At 45.8% G+C, this 25,975-nt stretch overlaps 1 protein-coding gene across 1 annotated transcript in view; it reads right to left on the bottom strand.

Moving 5' to 3' along the window:
* Nucleotides 1–558: 558 nt before the first annotated feature.
* The window catches only part of LOC143292422 (uncharacterized), a 57,549-nt gene continuing 32,132 nt past the window's right edge, over nucleotides 559–25,975 (bottom strand). The window contains exons 2-4 of the mRNA XM_076602687.1: nucleotides 14,175–14,308; nucleotides 3,189–3,434; nucleotides 559–2,672 (exon numbers count right to left, since the gene is read on the bottom strand). Coding sequence (XP_076458802.1) covers nucleotides 2,224–2,672; nucleotides 3,189–3,434; nucleotides 14,175–14,308 — 829 coding nt within the window. The 3' untranslated portion in view covers nucleotides 559–2,223. The remainder of the gene's footprint in view (nucleotides 2,673–3,188; nucleotides 3,435–14,174; nucleotides 14,309–25,975) is intronic.

The following is a 25,975-nucleotide window of genomic DNA, read 5'->3' as shown; positions in this document are numbered from 1 at the left end:
GACTGCAGCACCATTTGGCATTCCGCTCCACGTAGCTGCATTGTTCCATTTTGATTTGCCTCTTGTTGTTATGTAGCATTGTCCTCATTTCTGTGTGGAAGCTTTTTTTTTTTTTGCTTTTTTTTTCTTCTTTTAATTTTTCCTGAAAACGCAATGTAAAAGTCAACATTAATGTTGCTTTCCTGTCGCTTTCAATCTCGTATTACGGAGGATAGGACTTCTCTGCGTTTTTGTTTGTGTGTGTGTGTGTGTGTGTGTGTGTGTGTGTGTGTGTGTGTGTGTGTGTGTGTGATTATTTGCTTGATTTTTTTGTTTTGTGTGGGTTTTTTTGTTTGTTTGTTTGTTTGTTCTTGTCCGTATTGTCCTATCGCCACAAGCCAACAATGCAGACCTTCATGTGCACTCTCAGTCCCTCTCTCCCTCCCTTGTCCACCCTCCTGTCTATTTAGACAGCTTTTCTTCTCATCCGCATCGTGATTGGTTTTGCTCTCTTCGAAGAGCTATATGATTTCGGGTCAAAATATAATCTTTTTTTCTTTTTTTTTCCACGATGAACCACTAGGATGTGGATTGTGCGATAAAGATCCATCTTTTTGTGATGATTGATTACGGGGTGTGGGGAGGGTGGGGCGGCTGGAGGGGGGCTGGGGAGGGCTGGGGCTGGGTGGGGGGGAGAGAGAGAGAGAACAAGGGAAGGGGCTGTACAAGACATTTCATTTTACAACAGATCGTGGCGTCCACAAGGTCCGGAAAGATGGGTGCGCAGAGATAGTCAGGAAATGTGTGTGTATCAGTCTCCAAGACGCCGCCCGTCGTGTGGATGACATTCGGCATTGTGGTTCTCTTTCTTACATTCTGGGCCCTTAGCACAGTATGCAAACCTGTCGGGCTGGATTACCCAACAGTGATGATTAGATGATGAATGATGTAGACTGCTAATGAGGACTGAGTCACTCCTACCCCTCCCACCTCTCTGTCTCCAGTACATGACGCTCACCAGTGCATTAAGGGAGCTGGCGAAATGCGCGATGTTTCTGTCTGATTTTTCAATTCAATTTATATGTTAACTGTGGCACTTCAATAAACAGTTTAGCTAAAGAAATCGTAAAATAGACACACTCTCCCTAATGCTAAGGCAAGTTGTGTGTTGTTCATCACTTTTTTTCACATTTGTCTTTGCACTTCGATGCATCGTACTGTGCTTTGTAAAAGACTTCACGTAGATCTGCAAAGTAGGTCTTCTTTAGAAGTGTGACAGGAACGAGTCGTAAGGTCATGTCTCCAAATGAAGTATCGATCTCACATTTCTTTGATCATCATTCAACAAAGAAGTCAAGTATGACATCTGTGATGTAGGTCAGTCGATGACTCGCGGTGCCTTCCTTGATAGTTCAGAGAACTTTGCTTTCATTTGCTTGTGTATTGTTTATCTCCATTTCATATTTGTGATTACACATTGTTTGAAACAAACTTCCAGTTTTATGTAGTGTGTTCTTTTGTGCGTGTCCATCTTTGCTTGTCAGATTTTTATTTTATTTTGTTTTGTTTTTGTTTTGTTAGATTTTTTTTTCATTCCTGCTGTTGTTGTTTTCGTTTGTAAAACTTGTTGGTATCATTTTTGTTTTCAGTGGACCAGAGTGTATGCTTGTTCAGAACGAAAACAAGTGTGGATAAGTACAGTTGTTAAGAGTTTTTGGCATTTCTATGGTCAGATACATAGATGTTAGTTCGCCAACGACACATTCCGGTCCACAGTCACCTCATGGTATAAATCGACCGGCGTTTTCTATACGCTCAGACATCAGGCAGTTCTGCGAAGGCCGTCAGCAGTCTGTGGAATCAATCTCAGGAATGCAGAAAAAAAACCTGTCCTTCGTTTGGGCAGTAGTAAACACGAGTCCCCACAAACGTTTCTTCATTTTCTGAAGTATCTATTACATTTCCGGCCACTTCGCCAACACTTGGTTCATCGTGGTTGTAGTAGGAATACCTGGAAAGAGAAAAAGAAAAGCAAATAAAAGGCACGTTCCTTTCTGATGCATATGACGACTTTTGCGGTTTGTTTCTTCGACGACATCTCAGGGGGAGGCTAAGAGAGTGAGCAGACACACTTCCTACACCCCCACAACCCTCCGCACACACACACACACCCTGTCTCCCTCCTCCTACACGGCAGGTTTCCCCCAAAAGGCAGTGTCACACACGTCCAAACGCTCTGAGGTGTCACTGAGGCGGGGGCGGAGACGTGTTGGGCGGACCAGTCTCCTGTTCCAAACTCTTGTAATACTGAGACAAGAACAGCTCCGTTCCGCGGTCTCGCTGCTGTTGCCTGGTGGGCGTGGTGCGTCGCGACAAGGGCGGCTCCATGTAGCACTGATACTCCTGAAACTCCGGCGGCGGCGACTGCGGGCCCGGGAGGTCCGGCAAGGGAGCCGACTGCATCTCCGAGATGGGGGGCGAGCGGCCGTGCAGTCTCGGCGGGGAGGGCGGGGACTGGAGCCTGGGCAGAGAGCAAGAGGAGCGTCGCTCCGGGGGCAGCACCGCCGGAGGGGACTCTGGGCGGAGGATCATGGGGTCCTCGGTGGCGGTCAGCACGCTGCACATGGTGGTGGTCTCCGCCGCCACGGACGTCAGGTCCGCGTCCGTCATCTCTCCGGCCTCCGACGTGGGGTCTGCCCGTCACAAAGGTCATGACAGTGATCGTCTTGAGGTCGACAATCATCAGCATCATCATTGTTGTCGCCATCATCATGATCATCATGATCATCATCATCATCATCATCAACAACAACAACAACAACAACAACTTCTTCTTCTTCTTCATAACTTTGGAGTTGCAGCCCACGACCAATTATTTCGTAATGATAGTAATAATGAGAAGAAGAAGAAGAATATTATTATTATTATTTAAGTGCAATGTTAAACCTTGCATTTTGCATTGCAGTTTACTGTAATCTGATATTCCACTATAATTCACACGCTCATGTACTGACACAGACACACAGACACAGACACAGACACACACACACACACACACACACACACACACACACACACACACACTCACTCACTCACTCACTCACTCACACACACACACACACACACACACGAGTTTATAATCATCTTCGCAGCCAACGAGGCACCCACACAACAACAAGTTCCCTGCGTGATGTTCCCCTGTTACCCACCGTGCCGCCACATCCCGCTGAAGTTATCGGAGAAGTCATCACACGGCGCCTTGCAGTCCGGCTGCTGCTGCAACGCGTTTGTGTTGTACGGGGGACAACTCGTGTTGGCTCCAGGAGAGGGAGGCAACTCTATCTCGGACATGGCGTCCTGCGCAGGCCTGTGGCATGGCGTGTTGTGGTGGTGGTTCATGTCCGTGTCCGTCTGGAGCTCCATCTCGTACTTGTAGCTCTCCGACATGGTGTCCTCTGGTCACAGAAACAAAGAAGGAGATGATTGTGAATGGTTATCGGCTTGTATCAGAGACTGGCATAAACTTGGGACAACAGAACAGTGAGAGCTGCTGTATGACCAGTGTTGTTGGGTTTTTTTCCCCCACTTCAGGGGGAAGTCAGTTACAGCTTTGTCGCCTGTGAAGGAATATGAGTCTTAAACTAGGAGGCAAGACTGCATTGGTTCTTAGTGCTGCAGTCACGGGGTCTCTGGGTAACATCCCAACGCCGACTGCACTAAAGCCTCCTTGGCCGAGGGGATGTTACTTAAGCAAGACACTCTCCATTTTAGTAAGATTCTCGCCCAGATTGTCGGGACAGCAGTTGCGCTTTCCTCTGCTGTTCTGATGGTCATAGTCGGTTTCGACTGACTATCATACAAATGGCTGCTGCTGGTTTAGATGATGATAACTAGGAGGAGGGGGAGGAGGAGGATGGTGATGATGATGGTGATGATGATGATGACTGCGATGAAGATAATGATGACAATGTCGACAATAAATAGGAAGGGGAGGTAAAGGAGAAGGAGAACGATTATGGGGATAAAGGCAGGGAGGGAGAGAAGGGTGGGGAAGTAAGAAACATCATCATCAACATCATCATAATCGTCGTCGTCATTGTTGTCGTCGTCGTCGTCGTCTTCATCACTATCATAATCGCTATCGCCATTATCATCTATCATATCATTATCATCATCATCATCACCATCATCATCACCATCATTTTCATCATCATCATCATCATCATCATCATCATCATCATTACAATTATCAACATTATTATATTTCATACCTCATCGTAATATACATTCACCATCATCATCATCATCATCATATATCAGCATTAGCTTTGTCGTCGGCATCATTCAGCTCACAATACCAGATTTATTCAATAGCAAAATCTGAGACACAGTCAGATCATTTCCCCAGCATAGTGGTACTGCAATGCATCATGTTCAAACCTTACTTCTGTCGTTTGGTTAGTGGCGTTTGTGGGTTGAATATGCACATGGAAAAAGCAAAGTACATTACATTGTCAGGTCAACGTATTTAGGACACTTGTGGATTGAAGGTGAAATGTAGAAATATGATGTAGAAAATGCCCCTCCCAACATCCCCCCAAAGCAACAACACAACAGCAACAACAACAGCAGCAACATATTCATCCGATAACATACGTATATTTCTCTAGAGAAGCACGTGAGTCGTATGCCGTTATCATCCTTTCTCTTCAAAAAAAAAAACAAACCATTATCAGGCAGCAGTATCACGGTATGATTTCCCCAGGGTAGGCTGCGTGATGTCGTTTCAAAGAAAGCGAAGACAAGATGGACATGCGGCTAAAAAAAAAATATCTCCTGTCACTAGGGAGTAGCATGAAAACTAGTATTGTTGATGCTTGAATATCACCTGTTTTCAGTCAGAGACCAAACTATGAGCGCGTCTACAGAGTCATTTGCACAACAAAGTAGTTGTTGTGTTTCTACTTATCTTATCTTGTTTACCATTCCATATAAAATAGGAACACATTTTTGGAAAGTTATTTACAAAGTCATCTGGGGGGTTAGGAAGTAAAATCCACGATGGATTAGTTTGGATAATATAAGAGATTTCAGCACAGCAACCCTCCCAAGAGGGGTAATACTACTTTTAATCCAAATTTTAAATAGCGTTTTTTGTTCTGAAAATTCTGCATAGTTGATTTGCTCACATTGTTTAATATTTATTGTGAACCATACCCCTAATATTTTGAACTTTTCAGAATTCCATGTTATATTCATGTGCTGCATGTATTTTGTTTCTGAGCTTTTCACTACCTAACCAAATTGCTTGTGGTTCATCAGCATTCATAAAAAAGTCCCGAGACATTTCCAAAGTTTTGAACTATTTGAATGCATCTTTCAAACGATATTCTGTCCCCATTATTCATTGGGCGTCATCTGCAGATTGAGATGTTTTGTGTTCTTTATTATTTATTTTAATTCCTTTTATATCTTTTTCTTCTCTAATCATAATTGCTAATATTTCTACGCACAATATAAAAAGGTAAGGCGATAGTGGATCTCCTTGCCGATATCATCTTTTTACTGGAAACCAGTTAACCTGTCAATTTACTACTACTACTGATTTTATATTTTCGGAGAATGTTTTTATCCAGGTACATACATTTTCTCTAAACCCGTATGCTTTTAAAACTTCAAGCAGAAAATTCCAATCCAAAGAGTCAAACGCTTTCCCCAAATCTAAGCAAAGTAAAAGACTGGTCCTCGTTTCTTATCCAGATAACAAATAAGGTCATATATTAGTCTTATGTTGTCTCCAAGGTATATATTAGCAACAAATCCATTCTGATCTTCAGAAATTAATTTTGGAAGTATTTTTAATCCTATTTGTTATGCATGTATTTCCAATTTAATATAGAACATTTAATAGTGAGATTGGTCTCCAGTTTTTTTATGTATTCCTTTTGTTTATCGGGCTTTGGGATACAAGTGGTGAGTCCTTCTTTCTGTGAAACCGTTACTACGTTCGGTCAAATCCATAAGCTACACTACATCTGCTAGGCGCTAGGCAGATGTCTGACGGAAGTATAATCGTATGTGCTTGTTAGGCCTTGAGTGCATGCATGTATATTTGTGTACCTACCACAGTGTATTTCTTATTAAGAATTTCTGCCAGAGAACAACGCTTTTGTTGCCATGGGTTCTTTTTTTTTCTGTGCGCTAAGTGCGTAATGCACACTGGACCTCGGTTTGTCGTCTGTTCCGAATGACTAGGCATTCCGTTTGATTTTCCAGTTAAGCGTGTGAGAAAGAGCGAGCACGGGAATCAAACCCACAGCTTCAAAGACACTGTGTTGGCTGGTGAACGTCTTATCCATTCTGCCACCGTCCTCTCGTGAGGCCACGCAACAAGATCCAATGGCCTTGCTGAAACAATCCTCCATGGAACGGTTGAAGGAGGGAGACGGAGGGAGAGACAGAAAGAAGAAAGAACCGATGGATTGACAACGTTGCAGAACAGACAGGATATTTTGCAGAGACTTAGGCTTTGATACACAATCGACAGACCTGGAGTATCTGGTGAACAGTTTTGTGCGGCGCTCTATTGTCTCTTCACACAGTTGAGGGAGAAGAGAAAGAAGAATCAGGACACACGGAGAATTTCATTTCTCTACAACTGTTATATAAATAACAGATGCATCAATATCATATTGCTTTCTCTTATTGTGACAGTAAATCGAAGAAATCTAAACCATGTCAAAATATTGCTTAAGTTGATGGAGTCTCCCGTCGGACCGACGGATGAGTAGGCAGGTAGGTTTATCTGTCGGTGTGTGTCCTCATATGGGAGAAGAGGCCGATTCTGGATGCGCAGCACTTCCCACAGGTGTTGCGAGGGAAAACGTCTCCAGAAGTTGAGCCCTGCTTCCTTCGCTCACGCTTCTCCTTAATGACCAGCGTTCTGTTTTCAAACGTCTTTATGCCACTAGAGCACAGCATCCTCCAGCGAGAGCGGTCAAGGGCATCAGTTTCCCAGGAAGCGATGTCTATGTCACAGGCTTTGAGGTTTGTCTTCAAGGTGTCCTTGAAGCGCTTGCAGGGTCTTCCAAGTTCGCGGTGGCCTTCCTTCAGCTGGCCATACAAAAGCATCTTCGGGATCCTGCTGTCTGTCATGCGGACAGCGTAGCTGGCACTGGATCGGTAGGCTTTCGATGCTGAGCAGGCCGCTCCTCTCTAGGACCTGGAGGTTGGAGACCCTGTCTTGCCACTTTATGCCGAGGATCTTTTGCTTAAGTTACTACTTGAAGAAATAACTAGTTTCTGTTTATTCATGTGCGTCATAATACATTTGCTTATTTTGTTGTTGTTCTTTTTTCTTCTTCCTTTTTCTATTCATTAGTTTGAATATCCTCATTTGGAGATGTATTTATTTATCCATTATCGGCATATGTTATTTATTGATGTACGTCTTACTTCTCTGCGTACCTTATTCCGTTTTTCATTTGGTTTTCTTTGTTATCATTGTTGTTTAGTTTTGTTTCTTTTGTTTTGGTTTTGTTTTGTTTTTTTGTTTTGTTTTTTCGGGGTTTTTTCTGCTTGCTTGTGTTGTTGTTTTTTTGTTTGGTTTTTTTTTTTTTTGTTTTTTTTTTGCTGTTTTCTTCCTTTCGTACTGTCGTTTTTCTCTGGAAAGATTGCAGAGTATGCTACTTTGAAATAAGGAGACGACAGAATTCTGTAACATGTGGAGATAAAATGATATTAGGAGTGACAGCCTTCATTAAATATAATCTACATACGAAAAGCTTTCAAACTCCATCATCCACAGTCCTCCCCCCCCACCCCTCCCAGTTTACCCAGTACCCCTAACCCCCACCCCCATCCCCCCAGCTCCCCCTTCCATCTTCCCCCCTCTTGCTAACATGACATGGGCTGAAATGTTTTACCCGCCCACCCCTGATACATGGGCCTTCAATACAGCCTCCGGGCGGCTTTCCCCTGCCAGTCCCTAACAAGGGGCCCTGGCCTCTGTATTACGAGTGTCAGACGCTGATGCCGCGCATAGATACATCGCTTTAGCCATGAAGAATGGCGGAGTCCCTCCGCGTCGATCTCATTTTCTAAGCTAGCCTCCATGCTTCCTCGCGCTTTGCTTCTGCTTCCTCTTGTCTGTTTTGTAGGCTGGGCAATGGGCCCCACATTGATTTTCTCTCTCTCTCTCTCTCTCTCTCTCTCTCTCTCTCTCTCTCCCTCTTTCTCTCTGTCTCTCTCTTTTATCTTTTTTTCTGTTTTTCATTCATTCAGTTTTTGTTTCTTTCTTTCTTTCTTTCTTTCTTTCTTTTTCTTTTTGCTTCAATCCGCCTTTCCTTTCTGCTTTTCTGTGCGATATTCTCTCTCTTTCTTTCGCATCGTTAACCCTATGTCTCTGTCTGTCTCTCTTTCTCCGTCTCTGTCTCGTCTGTCTACCTCTCTCTCTCTCTCTCTCTCTCTCTCTCTCTCTCTTGCACCGGAAAAAAAAAAGATGTGGCTTTTTTTTTTCTTTTTTTTTCTTTTTTTTTTTTTTTCATTTTCAAGTATCGTCCACTTTGTCACTTTTTTCCCCTCCAAACTTCTACCCATCCCCAAACCCAATCTCCCCTTGGAGGGAACAGAGAGACGGAAGTTGTGGAAGAAGATCTGCCATGTTTATCTGATTCATGTGAATACTTTATTGCTGTTCAGAGATAAGGGAAAGAGGGAATCTATAGCGGAAGGGTATGGGCATAGGGAACTGAGTGGAGAGAGAGAGAAGAGAGAGAGAGAGATCGGGTCGCCATGTTCCTTCTTTCGTTTGTTTATTTGTTTACCACTATGTGTATGCAGTGATCACGCCAGACTGAATCTTAATGTCTATATACCGCTGTGTGTGGCAACCTTTCGTGTCCTTATCTCTCCAAACTGGCCCATGACATTCTCGTTATTCAGGGATGAAGTTGTCCAAACCGGTTTCCTATGAGAAAAAAATATAGAGGGGAAATATTTTTGAGTGCGGGATTTTACCCAGTGATCGACAAATCGAAAAATGGAGAAAAAAAAAAAGAAAAAAAAAGAAAAAAAAAAAAGAAACCTGCATGAATGAAAATATTTCTCCTTTTCAATATTATAACTACATCTCTCCTGCACACCCGATATGTCACGGTACCCCTGGGATTTACCCCGTTAACTATCCGTGTGCCCCCCCACCCCCACCCCACCTCCCCACACCCCCCTTTTTTTTCTTTTTTTCTTTTTTTCTTTTTTTCAGTTTGAGTGTAGCGAAGGACAGCAATCATACAAAACGAAAACGAAAATTGAACCGGATCCACAGGATATTCTATAGTTATCAACGACATAAGGGATGTCTTGAGCTGACAAGGAGGAAGGTTGTGGCGTGTGTCTGCCCAAAACGCCAACATTGTCTGTGATGGCCTGGTTCGAATTCCGGTCTCGCCCTTTCTTCCATGTTTGACTGGAAAATCAAACTGAGCGTGTAGTCATTTGGATGAGACGGTAAACCCGCGCTTGGCGCACTGGAAAAGAATACATGGCAATATAAACGTTATCCTCTGGCAAAAATCTGTGGAAGAAATTCACACTGATAGGTACACAGATAATTATATACATGCACGTAAGGCCTAGAGAAGTGCCTTAGGTTGTGCTGCTGGCCAGGTCTCCGCTTAGCAGATGTGGTGTAGCTGATATATGGATTTTTCTGAACGGCAATCTTTGCAGCGCTAAGTTTACTTAGAGTTGAAGATGTTCCTAAGTACCTGGTTTTTACCGTGGAGTCGATAAGCAAACTAAGCACTGCTAAATTCGCTCATGCAACCCACCCCTAAACTCTTTTAATTTGTCAGGCCCCAGTGTGTAGCAATTGCGTTTCGATTTCTTTCCAAAACTATGGGGTATTTTGTTCTCTCCCCCTCCATAACCCCCCCCCCCATCCCCCGCCCCCACTTTCTTTTATCTGTCAATCTCTTAAGATGTAACAACTCCTTTCATTTTCTAAACGGAATATCGAGGTTCTGTATATACCTCTCGTACTGTCTTGAACTGTCATGGAATCTCCCTGAGACGCACACTTTCCATTTCAATTTCCTACTGATCCGTCGACCTGAAGGCTTGATCAGCCCGCTGGGTTTATGCGAAGATCAGGCATCTGCTTTACCAATACAGCGGGTGTGGTGTGGTGTACCCGGATATGTCAGCACGCTCTGATACTTCCTTAAAACTGAATCTGAAACTCTTTCGACGTTTCCTCGGAACTAATTGTAACTGTCCACTATTACACCTAAAGCTCTTTCGACCTTTCCTCGGAACTATTTGTAACTGTTGACTGTTACACCTGAAGCTCTTTCAACCTGCCATCGGAAGTAACTATAATTGTCCACTATTACGCATAAAGCTCTTTCGACCTTTCCTGGGAACTTACTGTAACTGTCCACTATTGCACCTAAAGCTCTTTCGACCTTTCTCCGGAACTAACTATAACTGTTGACTGTTACACCTGAAGCTCTTTCAACCTGCCATCAGAACTAATTGTATTGTATTGTATTACTCTTTTTTGTCACAACAGATTTCTCTGTGGGGGATACTGGTGATTGTGCCGGGATTCGAACCAGTGCGCTTAGATTCTCTCGCTTCCTTTGCGGACGCGTTACCTCTAGGCCATCACTTGTAACCGTCGACTGTTACACTTGAAGCTCTTTCGACCTGCCATCGGAAGTAACTGTAACTGTCGAACTGTTACACCTGTAGCTCTTTCGAACTGCCATCGGAAGTAACTGTAACCGTGGAACTGTTACACCTGTAGCTCTTTCGACCTGCCATCGGAAGTAACTGTAACCGTCGAACTGTTACACCTGTAGCTCTTTCGACCTGCCATCGGAAGTAACTGGAACTGTGGAACTGTTACACCTGTAGCTCTTTCGAACTGCCATCGGAAGTAACTGGAACTGTGGAACTGATACACCTGAAGCTCTTTCAAACTGCCATCGGAAGTAACTGTAACCGTCGAACTGTTACACGTGTAGCTCTTTCGAACTGCCATCGGAAGTAACTGTAACCGTGGAACTGTTACACCTGTAGCTCTTTCGACCTGCCATCGGAAGTAACTGTAACCGTCGAACTGTTACACCTGTAGCTCTTTCGAACTGCCATCGGAAGTAACTGTAACCGTCGAACTGTTACACCTGTAGCTCTTTCGACCTGCCATCGGAAGTAACTGTAACTGTGGAACTGTTACACCTGTAGCTCTTTCGAACTGCCATCGGAAGTAACTGTAACTGTGGAACTGTTACACCTGTAGCTCTTTCGACCTGCCATCGGAAGTAACTGTAACTGTGGAACTGTTACACGTGTAGCTCTTTCGAACTGCCATCGGAAGTAACTGTAACTGTGGAACTGTTACACCTGTAGCTCTTTCGACCTGCCATCGGAAGTAACTGTAACTGTGGTACTGTTACACCTGTAGCTCTTTCGAACTGCCATCGGAAGTAACTGTAACCGTCGAACTGTTACACGTGTAGCTCTTTCGAACTGTCATCGGAAGTAACTGTAACTGTGGAACTGTTACACGTGTAGCCCTTTCGACCTGCCATCGGAAGTAACTGTAACCTTCGAACTGTTACACCTGTAGCTCTTTCGACCTGCCATCGGAAGTAACTGTAACCGTGGAACTGTTACACCTGTAGCTCTTTCGACCTGCCATCGGAAGTAACTGTAACCGTGGAACTGTTACACCTGTAGCTCTTTCGACCTGCCATCGGAAGTAACTGTAACCTTCGAACTGTTACACCTGTAGCTCTTTCGACCTGCCATCGGAAGTAACTGTAACCGTGGAACTGTTACACGTGTAGCTCTTTCGACCTGCCATCGGAAGTAACTGTAACCGTCGAACTGTTACACCTATAGCTCTTTCGACCTGCCATCGGAAGTAACTGTAACCGTCGAACTGTTACACCTGTAGCTCTTTCGACCTGCCATCGGAAGTAACTGTAACCGTCGAACTGTTACACGTGTAGCTCTTTCGACCTGCCATCGGAAGTAACTGTAACTGTGAAACTGTTACACGTGTAGCTCTTTCGAACTGCCATCGGAAGTAACTGTGACTGTGGAACTGTTACACGTGTAGCTCTTTCGAACTGCCATCGGAAGTAACTGTAACTGTGAAACTGTTACACGTGTAGCTCTTTCGACCTGCCATCGGAAGTAACTGTAACTGTGGAACTGTTACACCTGTAGCTCTTTCGACCTGCCATCGGAAGTAACTGTAATTGTGGAACTTTTACACGTGTAGCTCTTTCGACCTGCCATCGGAAGTAACTGTAACTGTCGAACTGTTACACGTGTAGCTCTTTCGACCTGCCATCGGAAGTAACTGTAACCGTGGAACTGTTACACCTGTAGCTCTTTCGACCTGCCATCGGAAGTAACTGTAACCGTCGAACTGTTACACCTGTAGCTCTTTCGACCTGCCATCGGAAGTAACTGTAACTGTGGAACTGTTACACGTGTAGCTCTTTCGACCTGCCATCGGAAGTAACTGTAACCGTGGAACTTTTACACCTGTAGCTCTTTCGACCTGCCATCGGAAGTAACTGTAACCGTCGAACTGTTACACCTGTAGCTCTTTCGACCTGCCATCGGAAGTAACTGTAACCGTCGAACTGTTACACCTGTAGCTCTTTCGACCTGCCATCGGATGTAACTGTAACTGTGGTACTGTTACACCTGTAGCTCTTTCGACCTGCCATCGGAAGTAACTGTAACCGTGGAACTGTTACACGTGTAGCTCTTTCGAACTGTCACCGGAAGTAACTGTAACCTTCGAACTGTTACACCTGTAGCTCTTTCGACCTGCCATCGGAAGTAACTGTAACCGTGGAACTTTTACACCTGTAGCTCTTTCGACCTGCCATCGGAAGTAACTGTAACCGTCGAACTGTTACACCTGTAGCTCTTTCGACCTGCCATCGGAAGTAACTGTAACTGTGGAACTGTTACACGTGTAGCTCTTTCGAACTGCCATCGGAAGTAACTGTAACTGTGAAACTGTTACACCTGTAGCTCTTTCGACCTGCCATCGGAAGTAACTGTAACTGTGGAACTGATACACCTGAAGCTCTTTCGACCTGCCATCGGAAGTAACTGTAACTGTCGAACTGTTACACATGTAGCTCTTTCGAACTGCCATCGGAAGTAACTGTAACTGTGGAATTGTTACACGTGTAGCTCTTTCGAACTGCCATCGGAAGTAACTGTAACCGTCGAACTGTTACACCTGTAGCTCTTTCGACCTGCCATCGGAAGTAACTGTAACTGTGGAACTGTTACACGTGTAGCTCTTTCGAACTGCCATCGGAAGTAACTGTAACTGTGGAACTATTACACCTGAAGCTCTTTCGACCTGCAATCGGAAGTAACTGTAACTGAGGAACTGTTACACCTGTAGCTCTTTCGACCTGCCATCGGAAGTAACTGTAACCGTCGAACTGTTACACCTGTAGCTCTTTCGACCTGCAATCGGAAGTAACTGTAACTGTGGAACTGTTGCACCTGTAGCTCTTTCGACCTGCCATCGGAAGTAACTGTAACCGTCGAACTGTTACACCTGTAGCTCTTTCGACCTGCCATCGGAAGTAACTGTAACTGTCGAACTGTTACACGTGTAGCTCTTTCGAACTGCCATCGGAAGTAACTGTAACTGTGGAACTATTACACCTGAAGCTCTTTCGACCTGCAATCGGAAGTAACTGTAACTGAGGAACTGTTACACCTGTAGCTCTTTCGACCTGCCATCGGAAGTAACTGTAACCGTCGAACTGTTACACCTGTAGCTCTTTCGACCTGCAATCGGAAGTAACTGTAACTGTGGAACTGTTGCACCTGTAGCTCTTTCGACCTGCCATCGGAAGTAACTGTAACCGTCGAACTGTTACACGTGTAGCTCTTTCGAACTGCCATCGGAAGTAACTGTAACCGTGGAACTGTTACACCTGTAGCTCTTTCAAACTGCCATCGGAAGTAACTGTAACTGTGAAACTGTTACACGTGTAGCTCTTTCGACCTGCCATCGGAAGTAAACTGTAACCGTGGAACTGTTACACGTGTAGCTCTTTCGAACTGCCATCGGAAGTAACTGTCACTGAGGAACTGTTTACACCTGTAGCTCTTTCGAGTTACACCTGCATGCCTACCTGATCTGTCGTAGCAGCCCATCCTCCGGATCCACAGGCGGTAGAGGAAGCGGACGCAGCAGGAGCCAATCAGGATGCTAAGGCTGATCAGAAGCGCTTTGCCAAAGGAGATGAAGACAGTGGCCACCCAAGAACTGCCGACAAATAAGTGATAAGAGGTAAGTTCGGTGCGAAGAGACTGTGTATCTTAACAGCATCAGATCAGACATAATCAACTGATCCATACAAAACGAGAACACTACGCATGAGTGAAAATCACACATGCACACACACACACACACACACACACACACACACACACACACACACACACACACACACACACACACACACACACACACACACACACACACGCACACACACACACACACACACACACACACACACACACGCACGCACGCACGCACACACACACACACACACACACACACACACACACACACACACACACACCGATCAAATTGCTGGATCCCGGTTACCTCATCCCATTGCAATGTTCTTGTATTGTGACTTGATCTAATTAATCCTCATTTCTATATTCGCATTACACTAATACGTGCACGCACACACACAAACACGTGGACGCAAGCATGGAAGCATGCACATAAACACATACGTACACTCACATTACACATCTAATACACTCAATATGGAAAGACGTTAACTTAATGGACGAAACACACACACACACACACACACACACACACACACACACACACACACACACACACACACACACACACACACACACACACACACACACACACTGACATACATAAAGGCACACAGACATACAGACGGACATAGAAGCAATGCATCTAAAACGAAGACCTTTTTAGCGCCATAACCACCGTATTGCTCATCCGAATTTCCAGAACAAAGCTATACCTATGCCAGTACTCAGGATGGAACTGTTGACAAAGTCTTCGTTATGATGAGGCCACACGCTTGCTTTGGGTTCAGTATCACTGTTGAGTGTGTGTGTGTGTGTGTGTGTGTGTGTGTGTGTGTGTGTGTGTGTGTGTGTGTGTGTGTGTGTGTGTGTGTGTGTGTGTGTGTGTGTGTGTGTGTGTGTGTGTGTGTGTGTGTGTGTGTGTGTGATTATGTAATACGCGTAGTCTCTGAATCTGTTTTATATTATTGTGCGCATATCATTAATTTTCTTCTTTTCTCTCTTGTGAGTTATTGCGCGCGCACGTGTGTGTGTGTGTGTGTGTGTGTGTGTGTGTGTGTGTGTGTGTGTGTGTTTTATGTTTATTGCAAAGCCCTTTGAGCTCTCTTTAAGGGAGGAAAACGCTCAGCAAATGTCCATTATTATTATTATTATTATTATTATTATTATTATTAGTCACTTCACGTTGTGCTTATTCTGATTTAACTTACTACGAGAACCCATCTACAAGGCCTTCTACTGACGACGATAATGTTTTTGTAGCGGAGCGATAGCAATTTTTCAAATGTCACCCTCATTTCACCCTCATTTGCCCAGTTTCCCCCAACCCTCCATTCATTCACATCCCCCATCCCATCTAACCGATAATACTCAAATGTATTCATAAGCACTTTAACAAAAATTGTCTTCAATCACCGATATGTCTGACGGGACATTAAACAAAATTCCTCCTTCCTCGCACCTCGCTGGAATGAAGCCAGTTACCATGACCATCTAACGACAATTTCCATGAATATTTGTATTTGTATTTCTTTTTATCACAACAGATTTCTCTGTGTGAAATTCGGGCTGCTCTCCCCAGGGAGAGCGCGTCGCTACACTACAGCGCCACCCTTTTTTTTTTCGTATTTTTTTCCTGCGTGCAGTTTTATTTGTTTTTACTATCGCAGTGGATTTTTCTACAGAATTTTGTCAGGAACAACCCTTTTGCTGCCGTGCGTTCTATTACGTGCGCTAAGCGCATGCTGCTCACGGGACCTCGGTTTATCGTCTCATCCGAAAGACTAGCGTCCAGACCACCACTCAAGGTCTAGTGGAGGGGGAGAAAATATCGGCAGCTGAGCCGTGATTCGAACCAGCGCGCTCAGATTCTCTCGCTTCCTAGGCGGACGCGTTACCTGTAGGCCATGACTCCATCATGTCGGCACCAGTTACTTGGATACCGACTCACCAAAAGCGTAGAAGGGAGCATTGGAAATGAGGAGGTGTCAACATGACAGCAGGACATAAAAAGCCACTGTTTGGGCCACTTTGTAGTTTGTGAAGTTGTGAAGACTGGTGAGGATGAAGATGCTGCTGCAATGTATCAGGACAATACTTTAAGCGCATGTGTGTGTGTGTGTGTGTCTCAAAGTGAAACCAGGCCTGACAGATACACACGCCTATCTATCCTTCTATATCTATCTATCTATCTATCTATCCATTCCCCCCTCTCTATCTATCTATCTATCTATCTATCTGTCTATCTATCCATCTCCATCTCTATCTATCTATCTATCTATCTCCATCTCTCTCTGTCTATCTATCCATCTCCATCTCTCTCTCTCTCTCTCTCTCTCTCTCTCTCTCTCTCTCTCTCTCTATATATATATATATATATATATATATATATATTATATATATATATATATATATATATATATATATATATCCATCTCTCTGTCTCTCTCTATCCATCTCTCTATCTATCTATCTATCTGTCTATCTATCCATGTATCCATCTCCATCTCTCTTTATCTGTCTATCCATCTCCACCTCTCTCTCTATCTATCAATCTCTCTCTCTCTCTCTCTCTCTCTCTCTCTCTATATATATATATATATATATATATATATATATATATATATATATGTGACCAAGCGCGCTATGCTTGCTCCAACACTATTCACGCACAAGCCACAGCAGACGACAGTTTTCCCTCATAACCCGCGCCCCGCGCACAGAATGTGTGACGTCACTCCGCTTACATCATTTTGTCCTCCTCGCCAGACACCTGCTCACAGCTCGCCCAATGTCGCATCCCGGTACGTCATTGGCTGAGAGGAAACTTGTGTTTCTGTTCCACAGTATTTAATTAATAGCTCTTTTGTTAGATCAGTAAACTACTAGTATTATATACTGGCAGAATCGTCTTAACTCCATCTTTAAATCTATTCCATTTATGTTTGCCTACGTGAAACTGATTTAACGCAGTTTGTAATTTTCAGCGATGAGCTCGTTAAAACTGACCCTGTTCAGGTGACTTAAATTAAGATTATAAATTCATCTTAAATAATCAACACTTCATTTTACACTCATTATAAAGTAGGCGTTGAGCTCTTTCTTTTGCAACTTATCCGATGCAAATCGGTTCAGTAATCATCTAGAAATCTGTCACTGAACACCTTGTAACAAGCACAGTTCTCGTCAGATTTCTTCAGATTAGTGACGATTTGGTTTGCAGCCCACGTGATTGTCTTTGTAGTTCGCCTAATTTGTATAAATTGGCCGAGCGGGTGATGAGTGGTCACTTCCACACCCGAGCCAGCCGCGGCCAGCACCTGCTCCCTTTGTCTCTTGCTGTGTAGTGGTCAGTGTCGTTCCCACAACAGCATCTCGCTACGTATGGCTGTAAGTACTATTGTGTAGAACGTGTTGACTTGTGAAAGGTATTCTTCGACACAGTACTTGTGTTCATATAAGTATGTTCAGTTGTTGCTTTGTTCAGTTAATTCTTTGTTTAGTTATGGCTTTGACATGTTAGGCACCGCTGGGCTATGATTGATCTAGAAAATCGCCATGTCGTCATATGTTCGAAGCAGTATTCCATTTGATTCTTTTTACGTCAGTCAATGACGTCTCGGGACACAAGAAAGTCTGTTCCAGAATGTTCTAGGGGATGACTCATTCTCTCTCATCTGCTGTCACTGAAGGTTAGGTTACTTATCCCCGCTTCAGCGGAGACGATTTAAATGTTGAGCGCAAGCTTAGCTATGCTCATATTTGGCTTCGATGCAACGGATAACTTGTGTAAGTTCATTCACCACTTAATGGTTAAGCCATGATGGTGCTTCACTTACTCTCTGGTCTATCAGGTTGCCAGTATTATATCTAAGCCACTGATTCTCCATCTTGTTTACTATTCAGGTATTATCTTACATGCTGATCTCGGTTGTACTGCTACAGTGTGCTCAGTACTCTAAGATGTGTGTACTATTCTGTTGAGGTGATTACAAGATAGTGTTTGATTAATATCAGTTATTGGTTAAAACCACCTGATATGTATCAGTCTGTTGATTGTAAGTTAGTTATCATGCTCTCTCCTATACGGCTTATTCCCGTATAGTGCTACATGATAAACTTTGCTTCATTTGAGTCACTTTGACACAGTATGAGCTTTTTGAGTCCAGACCAAGTAATAGTCTTTCCAGCTCAGTTATCATGCTTTCTCCTATACGACATACTCCGGTATAGTGCCACATGATGATTGATTCATTTGAGTCGCTTTAAATTTAATACAGCTGAAATAGTTTTCCATGAATTAGGTTGTTTGGTTACTTTACCAATTAAGTATAACCCTAGCCCTTTAGTTGCATGGTCTTGGGGACCAGGTGAAGAATAACAGACATGTTGCTTTTATGAGTTTACTGTGTATGTGTACTTGATAGTGAGTATATTTTATAAATTATATGTTAAATATTTTATGTACTAAGCTTGGGGTTTGATTTCCCATTTGGAGTTGATAGGATGAGTTTGTTGTATTTTGATAATTATGTTGTTATTATTTACTATAAGGTATGTTAGTATCAATGGTACTTGACTAAGGGAGTTGCATATAGTTGTTTTGGGCAAATACCAAACCCAGAGGTAGGCACAGCACTGTGTATGCTCCATGCTACCCACATCCATGAATGACTGACTTCCCACTTATGGTGCTTCCAGTGTTCATGTATTGTAGAATATGGTTTTTGTGTTTCGGTTTGGTTTTGTTTCCCTCCTTTATACTTTGTTGATGCGGGTACTCTACCAGTCTTGGTCTTTGCCTCATGTATGCTCATTGTTATACGTACATGCAATGTTGACATTGTATTTATGGCTTTTATTTGTTTGTGTCTTGCAGGCACTGTTTTCCTGTATGTAATAGCTGTAGTAAATAAACAACTGAAAGGGCGTCCGCTTTCATATGCTCCTGCCTGCACGAGAACCTGCAACCTTTTACTACTCTTAATTCCTCATTCCACTCCAACCATACCCTTACCCCTATCTCCACTCCACTCCAACCCTACCCTTACCCCGAGTCCATCACACAATTGGCGCTGCGAGCAGGGTTCCTTAAGGAGCAGAAAGTTACCATCCATACAACAACAGGAAAACAGTGCAGCTAAATACAGCAAACTGAGCAATGGCAAACGAAGCACACGCCATCACCCTCCGCCCCCACAAGCTGCCCAAGTTCTCTGGGGAGGAAGGGACATTAGATGTCGAGGACTTCATCCGCGAGGTTAGGCTGGCCCTCGAACTCCAGCCCTTACCAGACTCAGTAGCAGCGGGGTGGCTCCTCGCTTCGCTGGAAGGCCGGGCCCGACAGGAAATCGTCAGACTGCCGACTGCTGACGTAAACTCCCCAGACAAAATTCTAGAGTTGATCAAGGAAAACTGGGGGGAGCAGCGCGATGGCCCCACACTGGCAGCTGCCTTTTATAAACGCCAACAGGGCATGGGGGAAACAGTGGGGGAGTATGCCTCTCAACTAAGGACCCTTTGGATGAAAGCCAACCACGCACAGGCCCACGTACTGCCACCAGAAGTGCTCTGTCCAACTTTTGCCAATGGCCTTCATCCAGCTGCTTTACGTTGCGACATAAAGCGGATCCTCAGGGAACACCCAGGCACCACCTTTGAAGAAGCCAAAAGGGAGGCCCAGAGGTGGATGAGAGAGGACAACCCAGACCCATTAGACCAGTTTGCGGTGGCAAGGATCGCTCGACTGGAGGCTCGAATTGAGGCCCTCACCACTGCACGGGCATCTGCACCTACACCTGCACCGGCACCTGCACCTACACCTGCACCTGCTGGCCAGAGAGAAGTCGTGTGGGCCCCACCAAGACTGCCACAGCCATCTCAGCACATGCGCCGGGATCAACAACCCCTGCGACAAGGACAACCACTCAAGCAAGAAGCAAGAGATGGAGGGAGATCACGACCACGCTGTCTGTGGTGTAGTCGTTTCGGCCACACTGAGCAACAGTGCCGCACCAAGCAGCGGTACATGCAGCAACGGGGAGGCAAGCCAGGACAACGACAGGGAAACTTCTAACCCCCGTTGCCATCAGTAGGCAGGCAACGGGGGGCGGGAACACGCTGATTGGCCAGTGCCCCACAGCAGACATCACTCTCAACAACCAAGTGGTGTCTGCACTGATTGACACAGGAAGCGAGGTGACCACAGTGACTGAGACATGGGCAGCGAAACATCTCAGTCATTTGAAACTACAGGACTGCCACATCACAGTCAGGGCTGTCAACGGCGCAGAGGTACCACCATACACCGGCATCTACGTCGTCGACATCCAGCTGTTCGACCAACACTGCCCCAACGTTCCAGTCCTTGTTGTCAAGGAGCCCACAGATCCAGCCATGCAGCAACGCAAAATGCACCTGCCTGTACTGCTGGGCATGAATGTCCTGGGTCCATGTCTATCGAAAGCCCAGGGCCTTCCTCCCTACCTCCAGACCACTATCCGTGAGATTCATCTTGACAACGTCTCCACAAGAGGAATGGCACGGACACATCAGAAATGCTGCATCCCTGCAAACTCTATGGCGACAGTGCGGGTGACTGGGAATGAAACTGCTAACCACCTCTTTGCTTCTCCACTGGCCCAACCACTCCCAGGAGGGCTTCTCCTGGTGCCAACACTCATTGCTGCTGACAAAGCTTCCCGGTATGTTCGTCTGGCCAACCTTTCACAGGAAGACAAGTTCCTGCCAGCTCGCACTCCTGTGGCAACCCTCCATGCTGTTGTTGCAGTTGAGAGCCCAGACAACATCCAGGTCACAGCACATGCCAATGAACTTGTTGTCTCCCTCCAAACCAATGCTTGCCCACCTACCCCTCCCCCTCCCCAATCTACTCCTTTCCCCTCTCTCGATGGCACCGCTACTCAGCAACAACAACTCCAGGAACTGCTGTCTAGGCATGCGACTTGCTTCTCCACGGGTGAGAATGATCTGGGTTATACAGACGCAGTCTATCATCGCATCCGAACGACAGACCCCACACCAGTGGCCCAACCATATCGTCGAATACCTCCACACCAGTTCCAGGAAGTACAGGACCACATCAAGGGGCTCTTAGCAAAGGATGTCATTGTAGAGAGCTACAGCCCCTATGCAGCCCCAGTCGTCGTGGTCCGGAAGAAGGACGGCAGTCTTCGCCTGTGCGTAGACTACAGACGCCTCAACTCCAAGACAGTAGGCGATGCATACCCACTACCACGGATCCAGGAATCCTTTGATGCCTTGGTGGGAGCCCAGTATTTCTCAACACTCGACTTGGCCAGTGGCTACCACCAGATAGCTATGCACCCGGACGACCAGCACAAGACCGCCTTCATCACTCCTACAGGCCTCTTTGAGTATACTCGAATGCCCATGGGGTTGGCTTCTGCTCCAGCTACATTCCAGCGGCTTATGCAGTCAACAATGTCAGACTACCTGTTCCACTTCCTCCTGGTATACCTGGATGACCTTTTAGTCTACTCCAAGTCATTTGAGGAGCATCTGGGACATCTGGATGCACTGCTGGGTCGCATTGCACAGACTGGTTTGAAACTCCGTCTGGACAAATGCCAGTTCTTACGCCAAGAAGTCACCTACCTGGGCCACACCATCTCTGCAAATGGCGTAAGCTGCGAAGCTGGCAAAGTCGACGCTGTCAGGAATTGGCCGAAGCCGACCACTCTGAAAGACCTCCGCAGCTTCTTGGGATTCGCCAGTTATTACAGGCGTTTCATTCATCGCTTCTCTCACACCGCTGGTCCTCTCCATGACCTTGTGGCTGAGGCAGCAAAACAGGGAAGAAAGAAACTGCTGATCACCCGACTATGGCAGCCCAAGCATCAAGTGGCGTTTGATCAGCTAAAGACGGCCCTCACAACAGCTCCAGTCCTTGGCTATGCAGATTTCACAAAGCCCTTCATCATGGAAACTGACGCCAGCCATGACGGGTTGAGTGCCATACTCTCCCAGGACCAGGATGGGGGTCGACGTGTCATTGCGTATGCCAGCCGTCGTCTACGCCCCACTGAGAAGAACCAGGCTACGTACAGCAGCATGAAGCTTGAGTTCTTGGCCATGAAGTGGGCCATCACAGAGAAGTTCCGGCACTATCTCATAGGTGCCACCTTTGTTGTCCTCACGGACAACAACCCATTGGTCCACTTCCAGACTGCGGCCCTTGGCGCCTTGGAGCAAAGATGGGCATCCCAGCTAGCCCAGTTCAACTTCGAGGTGAAGTACCGGCCAGGTAGAGCCAACCCTGCCGACGCCCTGTCCCGATTACCATTTGTTTCCCATCCCCCATCCATATCCACTCCGATGCCCCCAGAAGTTGCACTTTCAGAAAGTGCCCTTTGCAACCACCAAAGCATCAGCACAGCAGTTGCCATTCCCCCTGATGGTGACGTGCCACCAGCTCCGTCCCCAACTCAGGAGACTCTGCTGCCACGACTCAGCAGACCCGAACTCCGACAGCTCCAGCTGGAAGATGTGATCATTGCACCCGTGCTGACAGCCTGGCCATCCAAGCCAAAAGCCAGCCAAGACCGTCAGGTACGCACCCTGTTGCAGCAGCATGCCCGACTGGTCTGCGAAGACGGTGTCCTGCTGAGGCGGATAACGGACCCCAAACTTGGAGCTTCCAAGCAACTGGTCCTCCCAAGCACACTTCGCCCCGATGTCCTCGAGATGGTACACGACCGCATGGGACATCAAGGCTACGAGCGGACCATGGATCTGCTGAGACCCCGTGTCTACTGGCCAGGTATGTATGCTGACACAAAAGCATATCTTACCAGATGTCAGCGCTGCACCATGAACCGCCTGCCCTCCAAGATTCACACCCCAGTTACCCCTTTACTGGCCAGCCGCCCACTAGAAGTCCTAGCCATCGACTTCACCAGACTGGAACCTGCGAGTGACGGCCGGGAATCCATACTTGTTGTCACGGATGTCTTCAGCAAGTTCACACAAGCCATCCCAACCCGCAACCAGGAAGCTTCAACAGTTGCCCAGGCCCTGGTGCGAGAATGGTTCCAGCGTTACGGGGTACCAGAAAGAATCCACAGCGACCAAGGCCGTGACTTTGAATCCAAACTGGTCAAGGAGCTGTGCCGCATCTATGGCGTCAAGAAGACCAGAACAACGCCATACCATCCCCAGGGTAACGCCCAGTGTGAGCAGTTCAACCGATCCCTCCATGATCTGCTGCGCACCCTACCACCGGAGCAGAAGAGACGCTGGCCCATACATCTGCCGGAGGTTGTGCAGGCGTACAACAACACGCCTCATGCCTCCACGGGGTTTGCCCCACACTTTCTTTTGTTTGGACAGGAACCCAGGCTCCCGGTAGACGATCTTCTAGGGCGCCCTGAACCGACAGCTGCAGGAGCTGTGGACTGGGTGAGGCAGCACCGACAGCGACTCCAGGTGGCACACCAGAGGGCACTACACCAACTGCAACAGGCAGCCCTGCAACGTGCCAAGTTCAACAGGCAACACAGCACGGCCCATGATCTACACGTTGGGGACTACGTCTACGTAAGGAACCGAGTCCTGGGCCGCAACAAGATACAGGACTTCTGGCAGCCAGACCTCCACCAGGTGACTAACCGCCCCTATGGACACCTACATGTCTACTCCGTGGTGCCATTGGCGGGTGGCCCCGAAAAGGTCATCAACAGAAAGCACCTGCTGCCGGCAACTGAACCCATCGCAGACTGGGAGCCAGACCAGCCCAAACAGCAACCTCCAGTTCCATCTCCACAAGACTCTGACACAGACTCTGATGATGAGGTATGGTTTATAATACCACCCCATCCCCAGCCCAGGTGTGGAACTCCTCCACCCGACACTGCGTCAGAAGCACCCCAGGCCGCGGCCCAGAACGACCTGCCTGCAGCATCGGCTCCTGTGCAAAGACGGTCCCAGCGCCTCAAAAAGAAGGCCAGAATTAAGAATTGACATTCTTTTCCTTTCCTTCCCCAGAATGGACAATTGAGGTTGAAATTCTAGTCTCACTTGCAACTAGGACTATTTCATCCACTCTATTTTTTTCTAGTCTTGCCTCTCCCATGGCCTTTTCTGCCATGTGGCCAGTGCAAAACAACCTGTTTCATCTCTTATGTACATTTTTTCTTATTTTCTTTTCATTCCAACCAGTTTGGGTGGACTTCATATATTGTGGGTTTTGGTGTACTTTTTTTCTTCTATTTTTTTAAAATTTTTTTATTCTTGCCTCCCCAAGGCCAATCCTGCTAAGTGGTCTTTCCAAAGACAAATATTTGTTGTTGAAATGCTTGCTTGTTAATTTTAAGCACTAGTCGGGCAGTCATATGATACATAGATTGATAGGCACACAAATGAATGCTTTCCATCTTCATAGTGTATTTACCAAATTGGGACCCCTTCTCTATATCAAACTCTTCAAAGTTAAGTTAGGATGCATTTGACTAAGTCCAAACTCTTAACTTAACCTGGCTAAAGCCACTTTAAATATAGAAGTAGGGTGTTGTTCCTAAGAAGGTTGCAGTCATTTCACATTCACTTAGCTATTAGTTATCAGCAAAATTATCTCCCTTACCTGCCCAATAATTCTTGTTTGATGCTCAGCTAAGTCTCCTCACAAGAATTACTTTAAATTAACCATCGCGGACGATGGTTTTCAAAAGATGGGGGGAGGTGTGACCAAGCGCGCTATGCTTGCTCCAACACTATTCACGCACAAGCCACAGCAGACGACAGTTTTCCCTCATAACCCGCGCACAGAATGTGTGACGTCACTCCGCTTACATCATTTTGTCCTCCTCGCCAGACACCTGCTCACAGCTCGCCCAATGTCGCATCCCGGTACGTCATTGGCTGAGAGGAAACTTGTGTTTCTGTTCCACAGTATTTAATTAATAGCTCTTTTGTTAGATCAGTAAACTACTAGTATTATATACTGGCAGAATCGTCTTAACTCCATCTTTAAATCTATTCCATTTATGTTTGCCTACGTGAAACTGATTTAACGCAGTTTGTAATTTTCAGCGACGAGCTCGTTAAAACTGACCCTGTTCAGGTGACTTAAATTAAGATTATAAATTCATCTTAAATAATCAACACTTCATTTTACACTCATTATAAAGTAGGCGTTGAGCTCTTTCTTTTGCAACTTATCCGATGCAAATCGGTTCAGTAATCATCTAGAAATCTGTCACTGAACACCTTGTAACAAGCACAGTTCTCATCAGATTTCTTCAGATTAGTGACGATTTGGTTTGCAGCCCACGTGATTGTCTTTGTAGTTCGCCTAATTTGTATAAATTGGCCGAGCGGGTGATGAGTGGTCACTTCCACACCCGAGCCAGCCGCGGCCAGCACCTGCTCCCTTTGTCTCTTGCTGTGTAGTGGTCAGTGTCGTTCCCACAACAGCATCTCGCTACGTATGGCTGTAAGTACTATTGTGTAGAATGTGTTGACTTGTGCTTAAAGGTATCCTTCGACACAGTACTTGTGTTCATATAAGTATGTTCAGTTGTTGCTTTGTTCAGTTAATTCTTTGTTTAGTTATGGCTTTGACATGTTAGGCACAGCTCGGCTATGATTG

Source organism: Babylonia areolata, chromosome 1, assembly GCF_041734735.1.
Source record: "Babylonia areolata isolate BAREFJ2019XMU chromosome 1, ASM4173473v1, whole genome shotgun sequence".
Lineage (NCBI taxonomy): Eukaryota > Metazoa > Mollusca > Gastropoda > Neogastropoda > Buccinidae > Babylonia > Babylonia areolata.
This window is presented reverse-complemented; position numbering and strand designations above follow the sequence as displayed.